Genomic DNA, 16,812 nt, shown 5'->3' with positions numbered 1-16,812 from the left:
TAAATGCTATTACATACACTTTTACATGTGAGGAAAGTTGTTTAATGAAGTAACTTGTCCAGGTAAGGAGACGAGCTGAGTGAGAAAGGCTGATCTTTTTCAGATCCAGAGTACTTTACTCTTCTGTACTATTTTTTTCATAATTAAGATAATCCAACTATAATTTTCTTGGTGGTGCTAAGATCTGTTAAAACACTTGTTAAAACATCTAGCTTGGGGACATTTTTCCTTACCAGTTGGTGCTTACAAATATTTTACCCCTTATGCTGGATTTTTAACCTAGGGCCTTACATGTTAGGCATACAACTCTCCAAAGAAGCTACATCCCTAGCCATGGAAATATGAACTCTTTAAATGGAGATAATGAGCTAAATTAATGAAAATAAAGCACTCAGGGGCAGAGAGACAGTTCAATTCTGACTTGAAACATCACCACACAAAAGAAATGGTATGGTTAAAACAGGTAACAAAAGGTACAGAATTCAAAAGTTCTGCAATAAGTAGGTGTCTTTCCAGCATGTGATCTTTTATCCTGAGGGGTTTATGCTACCTCACCTGCAGAATGAAAGAATGGCCAACCCCAAACTAAGGATATTGCTGCTTTTTATGGTTAAGACAATCAAATAATGCCAGAGCACCTTTGTCCAAGATTATATAGCAAATAGAACTGAGCCTTGAATTTCTTGTCCACAGTTCATTTAAATTCTCAATGGAGACTTAGGGGAATTTCCACCCATTTTAATAGATCTGGTATGTTTTTAATGCCTTCCTGGCAAATACTTAACAGAAACATGGAAATAAAATTTAGTCATATATGTATCACTTCAGAAGTCTCACACCATTCAAGAAATACTTGAAGCCTAGCTGTATGTGGTAGCAATATACCTGTAATCCCAGCACTCAGGAACTAGTATTTTGAGTTCCAGGCCAGCCTGGGCTATATAGAGCCTGCTCAAAACTTCAAAAATGGATGCGTGAAAGTCCAAGTAGCACATAAGCTCAGAGTATATTCTGAGTCTTACATTTAGTTATATAGTTTCTAAAACCCACTCAATAGCTGCTCTAAATGTTAGGAAACAGGAGGGGAAAAGAGCAGTAACACTACTGGGAATTACTAGGTAAACAGTTTACCACAAGCTTGTAAACTACCATAATGAAGCTAGACTGTATTCAATACTGTAAAAATGTATGCCCCACTTTGACACCCAAACTATTTAAACGCAAAATTAACTCACAGGATGCTTCATTTAAAGCGTTACTAGTTTTAGATTAGGCTAGAATGCTGGGTTGTTTCTAAGAGTTTGATCAGCTTGGTAGAAATAGTTCAAATAAAATAGCGAACTAAATTAGAGCTAAACTATTTTAAACTATTTAGAAGACTGGTCATTGGCTGCATTTGAGCCAGGTGCCAGTGGCATACCATGTGTAATCTTAGCTACTCAGGAGGTTGAAACTGTAAGATTATCTCCAGTCAGATAATCCTAAAGTACCAAGCTTTTTATTGACCCTGTGGTGGAATGCTCAATTTGCTTAAGGACTTTTTGCCTTAGCAACAGGTTGTTTCTATCTCATTACCTGCTACTCCTGACTGAATGATAGGATAACAGTCCAGCAACTGGTATGACCTGGATACATGCCATCCAGGTGTTTTCTCAGTAATTTCAAATGCAATGTTTACATTTATTTAAGGAAGAATATATAGACTTCAAGAAAAAGAAATTATGAACTGGTTTATAATAATGGAACTATTGGAAAATGTTTTTAATCAAGTGGAATCTAAACTAGAAAGTCAATGTTACAAGTCATTTAAAAAGGTACAAAGAAAATATTTCACAAAGAATAAGCACTAAAACTGAAAAAAAAATTCAAGCTATTAAGCAGAACATTGATAATAGGCTGGAATGAGAATTACTTTGCCATTTTAGATAGCATACACCTTAGGAAATTGGTCATATGGTTAAATGTTAACTAGGGGTCTGATAAGTAGATTGCTATTACATTAACATTGGAAGATCCTTCAAGGTATCATGTCAACTCTCCATTAGATGAACTAGAAGCCAGAGTAAGTGATCAGAACTAAAATAATGGCTGCCAGGCGCTGGTGGCTCACGCCTGTAATCCTAGCTACTCAGGAGGCTGAGATCTGAGGATCGCGGTTCAAAGCCAGCCCGGGCAGGAGAGACCGTGAGACTCCTATCTCCAATAAACCACCAGAAAACCGGAAGTGGCGCTGTAGCTCAAGTGGTAGAGCGCTCGCCTTGAGCTGAAGAGCTCAGGGACAGCGCCCAGGCCCAGAGTTCAAGCCCCACGGCCGACAAAAAAAAAATAAAATAATGGCTCCCAATTTTGTTTTTACCTTGGTATTTTTTTTTTTTTTTTTGGTCCGGTTGTGGGGCCTGAACTCTGGGCCTGAGCACTGTCCCTCAGCTCTTCAGCTCAAGGCCAGTGCTCTACCACTTGAGCCCCAGCGCCACTTCCGGCTTTTTTCTTTTTGCTTATGTGGTGCTGAGGAATCGAACCCAGGGCCTCAGGCATGCAAGGCAAGCGCTCTACCACTGAGCCAACTTCCCAGCCCCTACCTTGGTATTTTTAACAATTGTCAAAAGGAATTAAAAAAATGAGCAGTGGAAAACCTTTTAGAATTTCTTTTAAGAACATTTAATTTTTTTTTCAGGATTTTTGCAAACCCTGATCAACCAGCCCTTTTGCAAAATGAAATGTTCTGTATCATCCAGAACTTAGGGATTTTTTTCTGGATGTTTTGACTCTTGAATCTGCTTAAGTTATTACTATACTTTAAAAAGTTTAATTGGGTGGGGCACCAATGGCATATGCCTGGATTCCTAGCTATTGAGATCTCATGATGGCAATTCAAAGCCAGCCTGAGCAGGAACTCTGAGAACACCAAAAAGCCAGAAATGGAGCTGTGGCCCAGTGCTTCAACACTAGCCTTGAGCAATGTTTCATAGATAGATAATAAAAACAGGAAGATTGCATGAGATTTTATATCATGTTTTACACCCCATTTCTTTTCAGGACTTTTTAGAAAATTCAGATCTCTGCTACTGACAGTTAATCATCTGACAGACACACACAAAATGCATTGTTAACATATAGTACTGTTTACTTAATCTTAGTATAAGAATACTAATTATTTTTAGCCTCTTTTTTTCCTCCCCAGAGTTGAGGACAAAACTCAAGGGCAAGTGGTTTTCCCCTGAGATGAGTGCTTTGAATCTCAAAAAGCCCAAGACAGAAATGACACTACCTAAATCATGGGCACCATTATTATTTCAACTTTTAGAGCAGAGACTGTCCCCAGGTTTCAAAGCCCTAGTCCTGGTAAATAACTACAAAAATTCCAGTGATGGGCCTGGGAATGTGGCTTAGTGGTAGAATGCTTGCCTAGCATGCACAAACACCTGGGGTTTGATTCCACATAAAAAGGCAGAAGTAGCACTGTGGTTCAAGTGGTAGGCCTTAAGCAAAAGCAGCTCCGAAACAATGCCCAGTTCAAGCCCCAGGACTGGCAAAAAATAAAAAATAAAATTCCAGTGATTTTTACGCATTAGGTATTGAAAACCAACCTAAAAAGTGTTCAACTTTCACAATCCCAGTGTTCCTCTTGAATGTGTCTGCCTGAGCTGTTTCAAACTGCAATGCTCACATCTCAGCTTCCTGAGTAGCTCTAGGATTATAAGCACAAGCCACCAGCAGCCAGATGGCCTGTACTTTTATTACAAATTCTCTCAGCCTGTCCATTTTAATACCTGAGGTAATTTCTCCTGTGGTCACTTGCTTGATGCACTGCTTCTGATTTCACATTACTTAGCTATTTAAAATTGATGTTTGTACCATAATGTACTTTTGTTAATCTGATCAATGTCTCAAGTTTTAAAAGTAATAAAGAATCCTTGCCTCATCAGAAGAAACATCATTTTTAACCCCATGTCGAATTCCTACTTCATGGTTCATTTCAGGTTCTTTTTAAGACATGTAGATGTTGAAACAAAATCAGAATACCTTTTCCTTGACTATAGTATAGTGTACTTCCATTCCAACATCTCATCTAACTAGTATAGTAGCCAAAGATCTCTTTCAGAATCAACAAGTTATCTCCAGACATTTCTACTGATATTTCTGAGTATGTATTATATAAAGCCAAATCTGTGTACCACAACTCTTTAGTATGTATTTTTAAAGACAAGTCACTGTGTTTGACTACAAAGTAATAAAATCTTTAATTTAAAAGAGGAAGATACTGCTACTCTAAACTGCTTTAACTATCCTTATAAGCTCAAAAGATTTTAGTGACTATTCTACATAGAAGAAAATCATTCTTTCTTTACATCACATTTTCTAATTTAGTATTTAAAATTCTTCATGAGCTAAAGATGTAGCTCAGTGGCAGAATACTACACTAATGGAACAGGTTCTAGGTTCAATCTCTGGCACTACCAAAAAATAAAGTTAAAAATATTTTTCAGTGCACATTACCTTATGGTACTGGAAGAGAACTAAGAAATTAACAAGCCAATTTGTTTTTAGCTTTGATGGACTAAAGACATTTCTTAAGTAGCATTTTAATCAAGACAAGATTAATTACCTGGCATATTTATAGAAAGCATAGGACTTTGCACATACCTTAAAATTTCTCCAGTACCAAGGACCACTAAGAACAACCAATAACTACCAGCATTTAATCCCTCCTTTCTATATATTAACACACACATACATATGATTAGAGCTATGCATATATGATCTTTTACATTTGTAACTACATACTACATTATCCTTTTTGTTATAAATGGTTACTATAAACAATTTACTAATGTGCATAACGTTTTCAGATGCTAAAGAGCTATATCCTTTCTTTTCAGTGGTCCATAAAATACTGGAGTCCCACATTTATTTGACCTCATATTTTAAAATATCTTAATTATCCATTTCAATCACTGATAGACCTTCACATTTCCTTGTGAAATCATAAAGTACCTTATTGATAAATTAAAAATTGCTTATTGTACTTTAAAAATAATTTTGATAAAGGAAATTAAGGCAAAGCTTCTACTTCATCTACAATTTGCTAGTGATTAGAATTTGATACAAATTTTTCTAATAAATGTATTATAAATTCCCTACCCCCTATTCTAACAACCTAACATATTAAATATTGCAGAGCATTCATTACAAAATGATTAAATGGTCCACTAAACTTTTAATTTGAGGTATAAGAATAGATGCTTTTTAAAAGCAATCAATGAAACTATTCTGTGCCTCTAAGTAGGTCCAACTACTTTGTAATAATTGGCATAAAAAGTAGAAAGTTAAAAATCAGCAAATGGAAGATCAAAGTTTATTTACTACCTGCATACAAAAACATATTGCACATCAAACAACCAAAATTAAAAAAAAATTTAAAAAAGGAAAAGAAAAAGTGAAAGATACTCTACTGAAGACTAACATGTAGTTTATACAGAATAAACTTTCTGGAAAACGATCTTTTTTCAGTAGTTTAGGTTAAGTCTGAATGGACATGACTAATCAGAGCTTAGTGTTTTAACTAAAGCTATGTTTGATTTTAAATACTGTACACTTTAATAAATAAACCAAACAAAGCCTCAATGTAGAACAGTCACTGCCAATATCACCCAGTGTCCCTGCAGATGAGTTAACAAATGTATTCCAGTGGTCTGCAGTTTTTCCTCTTCATACAGCATTTAAAAAACACATTGTAAAACAGACCAGTTTCCAGACTAAACTAATGAAGAAATTACAATTCAGTGCAAAATATTTCAGACTGCATTTCATTCTAGTTTTCCTCAGGTGAAGAAGTGGTTGCATATTATTAAAAATGTAACAAAAGCAGCTAATGCTTTCATAAAGAATATTGTGTTAGGGATCCCACCCCCACCCACCTCCCCCCATCTCTGCCATATTTTGAAAACAAAATAACATTTCCTATAGCCAGCAACTTTTTTTAATGTTACATATACTATTCTCAAGGCACATCTGATGATATAGTTTTAACACAGTAGGTGTCAAAGTATGTTTAACATATGATTTCTTCAGGATCCCTCCCCTTTCTGAATTCCAAATGGAGGAACTGAAAGTACGATGTAAAGACTGGCGATCCATATTCTATCTTTGGCAAGCTTGTACAAGCACTATTGTAAATGTAATGTAAGAGAACTGTAAACTAGGAACTTCTTCAGTTTATGAAACACCATTCAGGACTGCTGCTTCTTGGGTATTTTCCTCTTTTAAGGTATTAATCTTTTCTTCTCCTGGAGTACGTTGTAGTTTAGGAATTTCATCGCCAGAAGCACTAGTTGGGCCATTTATTGCCTTTTCTGAAGGACCATGCTCTTCAATCACATCTTTTGCCTGCCAAAGGGAGACAGCTTTTTCAACTTCTTTATAAATGCAATCTACAGCTGAGGAGGAAAACAGCTACATAAACATTAACTTAGAAAATTTCAATTTCATATGCCACTAGAGTTTAAAAAATTAACACATTTTTAAATTTTTAAATAATTACCAAAGTACTCCATTTTGGGGGGATCTCTCAACTCTATCTCTAGGAATGCCTAAACCATAGCATCTGTAATATTTAATGAAACCACTAGAACAGAAAACTCCATGTAACTGAAACAATAAAGTATCTAAATAAAACAATTACCTACTTTACTCACCTTTTCCCCCCGAACTCATATATAAAATCCTAAAAGCATTTAAAAAATTTAAATTTAAAAGATCCACTATTGAGAAAATGTATAGAGCCTTCAGTTTACAAAATTAAGCTATCTATACCCAGTATAGTTAAGACTGAATTTTACAAATGCTAAAGTTCTATCCAAAAAAGATTTTCAGTCTCAAGCATGCATATCTTCAGACATCTGTGTCCAGGAACAAAATCTTCTTAACTAAATAATACTTGTCTATTTTGGAAAACAAGTGACCATACATTAAGAAGTAAAAAATAAATCTAAATTATACCAGAAAAATAAAAACATAAAAAGGAAACAAAAAGAAAACCCTACAGGTTAAATTCTCCTTACCATTTCTTTCTTGTTTTTAGCCAAAGTTTCCCTTGGGAGGTTTCTTTGTCTGCTCTGAGACTCAGCTCTAGAAATATAATCTGCAACTGTGACTGTTAAAGATGAGAAAAAAATTACAGGTGTTGAAAAAATATTTCTAAAGTTTATTTATGGATAAAGAGTAATTTTACTATTAAACAAATGGTAGGTCACCCAAATTCAAAATTTAAGTTGGGTATCGCCTCCAACCAAAAAGCTTGGAAAAAACTTTGCCTATGATTTTAGTGTTGGCAATAGAAAAATTCAAGCTGGAGAAACAAGGAAATCTAAATTCAAGTCCTCTTTTCCAAGAGTCCAGGATAAGACTAAGGTTGTGGGACTATTATTTTTAAAAAACAACAACAACAAAAAAAAAACAAAAACACCCACAAACAAAAAATGGTAGGTGCCAGGTTCTATGTCCAAACAAGTATGTATTATTATAAGTGGGGAAAATGGAACAAATGTGAGCCAAGTCACAATGTGATAAATTAAATTTGAAAATTTCAAAGACTTGCTTATAATTTTTAAGTGAAAAATAACAGCACAACTTGTGATTCCTCCTTAATGTTACATGATAGAAACCATTCTGATTTAACCATTTGATTTTGTGACTTAAAATAAGCACATAGTACCACCCTAAAGATGTAGGTATGGTAAGAGTGCAAAAAGGGCCTGAGTGACTTCAATGACCATCCACTAGTGCAGGTTTAAGGACAGGTTTAAATGTGTTTTTAGAAGTAAAGATAATAGATTAGGGAAAGGACTAGCCCAAGTAACTTCCCACTGTTAACACAAATACAATAAATAAATTCTGTTCTACAGGTATTGTTGATTAGTCTCAAAATCTGAAGCTTAGAATCCCTAATCTGAGGAAATAGCAAAATAACCATCTCCCCCCTCCTTGTTATTATATTCTACTCAAACTATTTAAGATCCCTACTACAAGTTCAGTATGTATTTTAAATTAATTGTATAAAAGAAAACAAGTAAATTTTAAGTTCAAATCATTAAGTCTTGGGAAAACTCATTCTGTAAATTTAATTTATATGGAGCCAACCATTTGCATAATAAACTGGATAGCAGCTACAATTCATTTTGAATTATAAATGTGCTAACATTCATAATCAAGAACTTTTAAAGAGCTATTTATGTATATGAATCTTAAAAATAAGGGAAATTTGTATCAGGACTTACATGGTTATTAAAAAAACTACTAGAGATATTTAGTCTTTTTAAAGCTGGTACTTTCAAGTTGTAGGAAAGTTGGCATGTACATTTTAAAAGTATTTTAATATATTTTAAAATATTTAAAAAGTAATTTAAAATTTTGTCATTTAATTTCAATACTAAGTAATTTTTAATTATTTAATAGTAAACAGTATTGGAAAGGGGATATATTATCATAATCTACCTAATTATTAAATCTACCTATATGCTGACAGCCATTTTGAGAATGATTCTCACTACTTTGGGGAGCAGTACTATATGTTTTCTGTTCCCATAGTTCAGACCTCATTGATACTGAGAAAAATTCTTCTACTTGAAAATCCTGCTAAATTTTAGTATGTGTCCAAGCAATTCTTAGATCCTATCATCTATTATAATCTATTATACATACAATATATATTTACATAATTTTATCAAGTAGAATTATCTCTAAATTAAAGGAAGCCAATTAGATTTCAGTTAATCTAAATAAAAACCTGTTTATGGTCATACATGCCTCTTATTCAATACTTTACAACATCTAGGAAAAACAGACAATTTGTGAAAGATAATTTGGACTTTAGAATATCCTCAGTGGGGCCCAGGAAAATTAAGTCCCCTCAATAAGTAATTTGTACTAAGAACAACAAGAAATTTGAAGCAAATGAGAATGAAGTTATATTTGTAAAAGAATTTTGATTATTAACTTTAGGTGGAGGCTGCCTCCTTTTGACCTGAAGTCAGAAACAGTCTTTAATCACTCTGTGTTCCTATCATTTTGTAGGGGAAGCACTAGGGAATGTAAGACATTTTAGCGAAGGAAATGTAATAATATATAAGAACAGAGTAAAAGAGTAACAGATGCAGTATGCATCACAATAACTGTCAAATTGTTGAAAACTCTAAAACAGTCTTTTCAATCAATACTAAAGTATCTGCCTCTTCTACAAGAAACCCTACTATTTTGGTCCTTTTATGACTTGTGACTTGACCATTTACCTAATTAGATTATGTCTTATATTAATACATTTAATTATTAGTATATTAAATTAATTAAATGTTGTATTCTATGCCATTATTCTGTTAAGCTCATATTAATAGCCTGAATTTACCTATTTATACAGGCCCAAAAAAATATTCACTGCTGTGCCACATCCAAAATACAAAATAGTTTTTCCTCAGTGTTTCTAACCATAGAAGGGGAGAGACTAGAAACAGGAAAAGAAAATACTTTCTAGACACTCTATTTTTCTGATAGTTTTGTTTTCTTAAGAAGTTTCTACCTATCTTTAAAACATGAACTTCCTGAAATGGGAATACATTAACCACCAGCTGTCCCAAATGTATTTAACCCAGTTCTAAAGATGCTAGAATTTACACACTGAGGGAAATACATGGAAAGATTTGCTTTGGAAAGAATGCAAAAATTGATTAGTTTGAAAAGGGTTTATTTCTAGTGAACACAATTTCTCCATAGTGAATATACATGTATATCTCTATACACAGGAGATGAGATTAGGTTCAAAATGTACACAACAAACAATTTTCTTTCCAGTTACTAAAAGTTATTGGCTAAATAAAGTTAGTACTCTGAAACTAAATAAATACTATTAATCTGATTAGTTAGTAGGTGTGAAGGAAAAGGGATCACACTACAATAAAAACATAACATGCATCCTCTTATTAGGAAAAGGACACTTAAGTATTTTTCCTTTTTTTATTTGTTTTATAAGCTGTGAGTATGAAAGTCCCCACAAAAATGAGGTGTTAAATCCAGTAAGCAGGCACCATGCAAAAGCTACCTACTTAGGTCAATCAACCTCAATCACATTCTACAACACAGTCCCTGGGATGGCAGGATCCATCTCAAGTGTGATGAACCTCCCAAGTGAATAAAATTATGGTCTTAACAATATTTCCACGTAAAAAAAAAACAAAAAACGTAAAATTAGTCCACTTAGACCAGTTACTCAACATTCACACTGTGGGGAAATAATGCATTTTTCTTTAGTAGTCTTATTAGTTAAATAAACAATTTATGCAACACCAATTTTGAATATATATGCACACATGTGAACATGTAAATATATTTAGAATGCAGACACATGACATTTTTTTCATGCTTGTGACCTGGTATCAACAGGTCCACTCTAGTTACCTGGCTGTCTATCTTCTGCCTGACCCCTGAAACGACGCCTGCGGCTACGATTGCGTCGCTGGGGTTTTTTTTCACTATCATCTGTAAGGGCAAAGTTTACCATGAACTATTCTGACAAAAAAACAAACAAAAAAGGTAAAAACAAAAAACAAAACAAAACAAAAAAAACAGTAACATAAAACAACTTTCCTTATTTAAAGAGTAAGGAGAAAGATTTAAACATCAAAGATTAAACATACAGTACTCACAGCATAGATACTTTTGTAGCTTTTAAGCATTCCAAATAGATTAAAAATGGAATTCTCATCTGGAAATTAAGAGGGTTTTGGCTATGTTAAACTATCTCCCAGACTTAAATTACTACTTAAAAATTCATTCAGAGATAGTTTCTCTCCAATATAGTTTTTCAACAAGGAACATTTTAACCCATTGGAAATTAATGCTCAGTTATGATTTACATATCTTCCCACTAAGGTCATTTAAAATACTTTTTAGAAAGACAAGGTGATAGCTCAATTCTGGTTTGGGGACAATAGAGTTGAATACTTGCACTATATTTAGTGGCATCAAAAGTAATAAACCCAGTTTCAAATAATTTAACAAATGTGAAAACTAGACAGACAAAAAGCTATATAGTTTCACTGAAGTTAACACTTTGTGAGCCGCATACATTTTTTTGAAAAAAGTTCATACATTAACAGTGTAATTTTACACACACACACATACATACACATACTTATACACACACACACACACACACACACACACACATACACACACCCTGTTCCCTAAGTGCTTACATACCTAGCCCATTTTCATTAACTGAGGCTGTATCAGATTCAGTCATTCCATCCATCAGAACAGCATCTTCATCAGTCCTTCGTCTACGAGACCGCCTACGACGGTTAGTACTGTGATGAGATTCGCTGGCATCAGTGTCTGCAGTCTGATCTGATTCTGTATTATCAAGTAAGCTGTATGGATTGCTGTCTGGATCTTTGAGCACTATATTCATGTCAGAGGCAAGAAATATTTGTTTAAGATAACTGTAGCTGTGAATATTTTGTTCTATAATGAACCACATCAATTAATGATAAACATCAATATTTCCCCAACAAAAATATAGTTTTCAAATAAAAAAGTTTCTGTATCACTATTTTACCTGGAAAATAATGAAGATGGATAAATATAAAAATTTAAATGGTGATGAAAAATTATAAAGCAAAAGATGAGCAGACAGCTTCCTAACGTTTCCTTTGAATTGTTTTAAAAACATAGTTCTCTTTGTATCTGCAGGGTTCAACCAATAAGATGGTAAAATTAAGATATTGTACTAATTATGTACATTCTTTTGGTCACTATTCACTAAATATAGTAACTATTTACATAGCATTTATACTTTAATGGATATTAAGAAAAACTAGAGTTGATTTAAAGCAAGACTGGGAAACAATTTTTGCTGCCAAGACTATTTTGGCATGTGATGTTAGCCAGTACTGATGTTTATATAAATTACTATTAAAAAAAAAAAGCTCCTAAGATTGATTGTATTTCAAACCCCAAGTGTGGTTTGCGTTGGCAGGAACAGAAGTAATGATTTTGCACGCCAGACATTCCCTATCCCTGAATATAAACAAGATGTACACATAATATGCAAATACTGTATCATCTTATATAAAGGACTTCAAGTATCTTTGGATTTTTTAATCTGAGAGAGGTCCTAAAACCAATCTACCATGGGTAATGAGAGACGATTGTTTTGCAGAAACAGAATACTAATAAAAATTTTAAGATTCACATCCTAAGACAATCCTACAGAGGCTAGAAAAATACAAAGAGAATATTCAGCTATAATGAATTAACTCTAAGAAAGCTTTTAGTGCCTTTTATGGATTTCAAAGTGATGGCTGATACTATTGTGTATATTAATGGATTACTTCCAAACAATACTCAACACCTGCACTCAGGAGAAATCAATGAAATGATCAAAATAAGTCCACACAAAGCAGCAAGTTATAATTCAAATTCTAAATGGTAATCGAAAGAAAAAACACTTAAATAAATACTGATTTCATTGTTGCAATGGGTCGAAATGCTATGTCAAAAAACGAACTTTACAATTTTGGCGGGGGGTGTGGGTGTAATCATAGAGATGGGAGGGAAGGAATGGTAAGGGGAAAAACAAAGGAGGCAACAATGCTTGGTAAGAAATGTACTCATTACCTTGCTCATGTAATTGTAACCCCTCAATATGGTATTTTCACAATAAAAAACTTATTTAAAAAATAAATTCTGTTTTCTCCAACTCTAGAAACAAAGTGTGAAGTTGGGGTAAAGGTAGAAAAGGAAGTTGTAAGATTTAACACAAAATACTTATACTAATTCGAACTAGGTTCATTTACTGCATATAACAAAATTATCATTCACCTAATAATTTATTTGACAATACAGAATATAAAAATGTGCAATGTATTCAAATATTAAAACTACTTTTCTAAAAGTTCTCAAGACTAAAGACCCAAAGCAAGCAAATGAAAGAAAAAGAATCTTACAAAAATTCTTTTTTGTGCTCAATTGTTGCCATTCATGTTTTATGTATATATCCCATATATTTAGTGTCTACACACTAATTTCATATAATACTTACAATATATGCTATTGAAAAGGTAGGTATGTCATTAAGTAAGTGCAGTTTTCTTAAAGGGATATAAAAATGTTAGTTATACCCTTGAAATAATCTAGTCCATCTCCCCTAAATCCTATTCTGCTCCGAAAGCATTCTAATAACACCAGTCAAGCATTATGAAAATTCTAAAATGGTGCTAAAAGTTGCTTGTAAATCTCAAGTCTTTAGTCATTGGAGTACTCTTCTTTACAGCTCAATTCTTCAGTAAAATTTTCTTTAAGAGCTGATTCTACCCTTTTTCTGTTCTCCAAGTAGTACCTAGCATATCACAAATGCTGCTCAGTTTTTCAAATTAATACATGAAAGAATTTAAGATTTCTCTGTGCATAAAATATACTGAATATGTCTGGCAAACAGAAATACATAACTCAAGTGTTCTAGGGAAAATAAAAAAAATTCTAATTACATGAACCCCTCAAAACTGAAAGATACACCATGCAAAAGTTCTAACCTAAAAAAGTCTGTTTTCCCTGTACTAATTGCTTCATAAAGCCACTATTTTCTCCAGAGAACATGGAAAGACAAACTTTCCAAATTGGGTCTCCGTAAGTAATAAATTAACTTTTGTACAGATACACTGGTTAGAAGGAACAAATGCAGACATTATATGAAAGGCTACCAGAACTGATGGAGGATTTGCCACCACGTGGTCCACCTCGACCTCGACCCCCTGAAACACTTCTGCCTCGTCCTCCTGGGCGTCTTCTGCTGTCACGCTGATGTCGGCTCTCTCGATCATCTTCTCCCGCCAATGACCAATCACTCAGCTCATCTTTGCGTTCAGATTCTGTTTCAGAGGGGTTAGACAGCTCAGAATTTGTACCTTGAAAAATGAAAAATAAGCCAATTAGAAGCTCCTTGTTTAAAAAGAAGTGCTTAAAAGTTTTCAAAAATATTTTTTACAAATTATTATTACTATTTTTTGTCAGTCATGGGGCTTGAATTCTGGGTCTATGCGCTGTCCCTGAGCTCTTCAGCTCAAGTCTAGCCCTCTAGCACTTGAGACACAGTGCTATTTCCTTACAAATTAAGTAAGCATGCTTGTCTGCATCTTGGAAAGCCAAATGGAAATTAAATTTGAAATTAATAACTGAAAGAATAAGCAAGTGTTAAGATGGTAGTAGTAGTAAAATATCTAGTAGTCAAGATCAGTAGAATTACTACCAAATTGCACTTCTATGGGGAGATAATATTAAAATTTGTCTGTTTTTAGGTTTTTAATCTAGCTTATGGATGATATATACAACTGTTATCCAACAATTTAAAACAAATTAATCAAGTCTATCATACTACTTTATTATTGTACATAAAATAACAGCACATTTTAGTACTGTCAGAATTAGAATAAGATATTGGAAATTATTCAATAATTTTTAAAGTCTTGAGAAGACTTGACAACTACTAGAAGTAAAGCCATGACCAGAGAATAAATTCTACCTGACTTCAAAACTTACAGACCATTTGTAACTCCTACAACTTAAGAGACCTTTCAAAAATTTAAGCACTTCCAAAGATTTCACAGGAAGTCTACAATATCACTGTTGTATTACAATCAAGTCAGACACAATCATTATAATGTTCATTTTCATATTCCTGTTGTTCATGGCTTTTGGCATGTCACTTTATCGTATATCCAAATATATTTCCTTCAGTCTATGTCAAATCCCTAGCATCAGACCAATTTAAAAACAGGCTCCAGCCCTCCTTATTTCATCAAAAGCATCTATATGATGTTTTCTGTTAAAGTTTCTCTGAAAGAATAAGTACAAAATCGTATATGGTAAAAGACAGAACTCCGTTCACAAAATACCTAGAAGTTTCTCGTATTTAAATTCGCTAAAATGTGACTATGAAGACAAAAAAAGATGTTCCTACATTAAAGTACAATGTAAAGGCAGTGGTAGGCCAGGCACCGGTGGCTCAAACTCAATCCTTGTTACTCAGGAGGCTGAGATGGATTGAGGTTTGAAGTCCCAAGCAGGAAAGTCTGTCAGACCCATCACCAAAAAACCAGGAGAGCTGTGGTTCAAATGTGTTAGGAAAAAAAAAAAACACCACAAATCAGGCAGGACAGCACCCCAATGCCCTAAGTTCAAGTCCTGAGAAGGACAGCCGAAGGGGAAAAAAAAAAAAAAAAAAAACCAGGGGCTCATGCCTGTAATCTTAGCTCATTGGGAAGCTGACAACAGAATTTCAAGGCCAGTCTGGGAAGAAAGACAAGAAGATCCTTTCTTGACCCTTAAACTTGGGCACAGTAGTATGCATGTGTATATGGGGTTATTATTATTACTACCTAAAAAGAATCCTTCTGAAATAAAGTATTCAAGAATATCTATAAATTAAGATGGTTTTTCCCTCTCAAGCCCACTCAACCTGTTTCAAGAATAGTTCTATAAAGGTAAGAGTGCCATCTACTGAACAATTTGTACACTTTATGGAAACTCTAGATCTTATTCTTCACAAAAGCACTTTGCCACTCATCAACAAGGAGATCTTTTCTCACAAAGATGAATAAAAGTGTTCTAATAACCATTCTCTTCATTCAAAGAGCCATGTTTGACTATCTGAGCTAACAATTTAGGCATTTAGGCTTTGAAACATTAAATAAAAATATATTGAATTTGTTTATTTGTATTAATAGGCTTCCAGGAATAGAGTAATAGCTTCAACTCTCAATTCTTTACAGGATTTACTAAAATAACATCAAAAGAATGTGAACATGGAGATACAAACTTCTACATCTACAACAAGTAGTGGAATTTTCATACATCTAGCAGCATTAGATGATTCTTCAAACACAAAACTTAAATCAAGAATTCATATACTAGAATCTTGCATTTATTTCTATTTTCTTTAAATCTATTTTGGAATAGATTAATGAATACTTTCCCAAAACAGGATGCACAGAAGTAGCAGAAGCCAGAGTACACAAAATGATCATGAAAATGGCCCCATCCCCCAAATCAGGTCACTGAAAAGATCCAACTCCAAATGTGGACTTTAGGATTATTACTACCACCACTCTACCATTCTACTCAAGTTAAGACCCATCTTCACAGTGAAACACTTTTTATTAAGTTTATTGCAAGGTGCTAGTGGCTCACACCTGTAATTTTATCTATTCAGAAGGCTGAGATCTGAGCATCACATCTTGAAGCTGTGAGACTTTTATTCCAATAAACCACTAAAAAGCCAGAAGCACAACTGTGTTCAAGTAGTAGAGCACTAACTTTTGGCAGAAAAGCCAAAAGACAGCACCCAAGCACTGAGTTCAAACCTCAGGACCAGCATACCACAAAAAATGAATTTATAAGATGTTAATTAGGTTGGCTTTTATAAAGGCTTCATTAAATGCTGTCATCTCAAAAAAAAATTCCAAAAGTACAATGTTAATAATAATAGTCAAGTCTTCCAGTGAAGAATCAGTAGTAAAATGGTTCTGAATTTAATACTCAGGACCTTGTACTTACTTGCTAGGCAAGTGCTCTATAATCTGAACCTGCTTCCAGTTACTAAAGATTTGTTATACATAATCATCCTGTTCTAGTGACTTTCATATTTTCATTTTTACTTTGCTAACAGGGTATATTTCAACCAGTAGCACCACCAGTTCTAGGTTTTATTGGGGAAATGTTCAAAATCTGTATTATAGAGAATTATTTGGTAAACAAGATGGTGAA

The 16,812-nt window shown here is 33.7% G+C and overlaps 1 protein-coding gene across 8 annotated transcripts in view; it reads right to left on the bottom strand.

Moving 5' to 3' along the window:
• Positions 1-5,334: 5,334 nt before the first annotated feature.
• Positions 5,335-16,812, bottom strand: part of Fxr1 (FMR1 autosomal homolog 1) — a 61,166-nt gene continuing 49,688 nt past the window's right edge. For 3 of the 8 annotated variants that reach the window (XM_070025862.1, XM_070025864.1, XM_070025870.1), the window contains 5 exons: positions 13,752-13,955; positions 11,251-11,451; positions 10,447-10,527; positions 7,062-7,153; positions 5,335-6,387 (listed from right to left, as the gene is read on the bottom strand). In XM_070025862.1, the coding sequence (XP_069881963.1) occupies positions 6,217-6,387; positions 7,062-7,153; positions 10,447-10,527; positions 11,251-11,451; positions 13,752-13,955 (749 nt within the window). In that variant the 3' untranslated portion in view covers positions 5,335-6,216. The remainder of the gene's footprint in view (positions 6,388-7,061; positions 7,154-10,446; positions 10,528-11,250; positions 11,452-13,751; positions 13,956-16,812) is intronic. The other 5 variants (XM_070025863.1, XM_070025867.1, XM_070025868.1 and 2 more) reach the window with 3 other exon arrangements.

Source organism: Dipodomys merriami, unplaced genomic scaffold (genome assembly GCF_024711535.1).
Source record: "Dipodomys merriami isolate MVZ:Mamm:240054 unplaced genomic scaffold, mDipMer1.0.p SCAF_173, whole genome shotgun sequence".
NCBI lineage: Eukaryota > Metazoa > Chordata > Mammalia > Rodentia > Heteromyidae > Dipodomys > Dipodomys merriami.
This window is presented reverse-complemented; position numbering and strand designations above follow the sequence as displayed.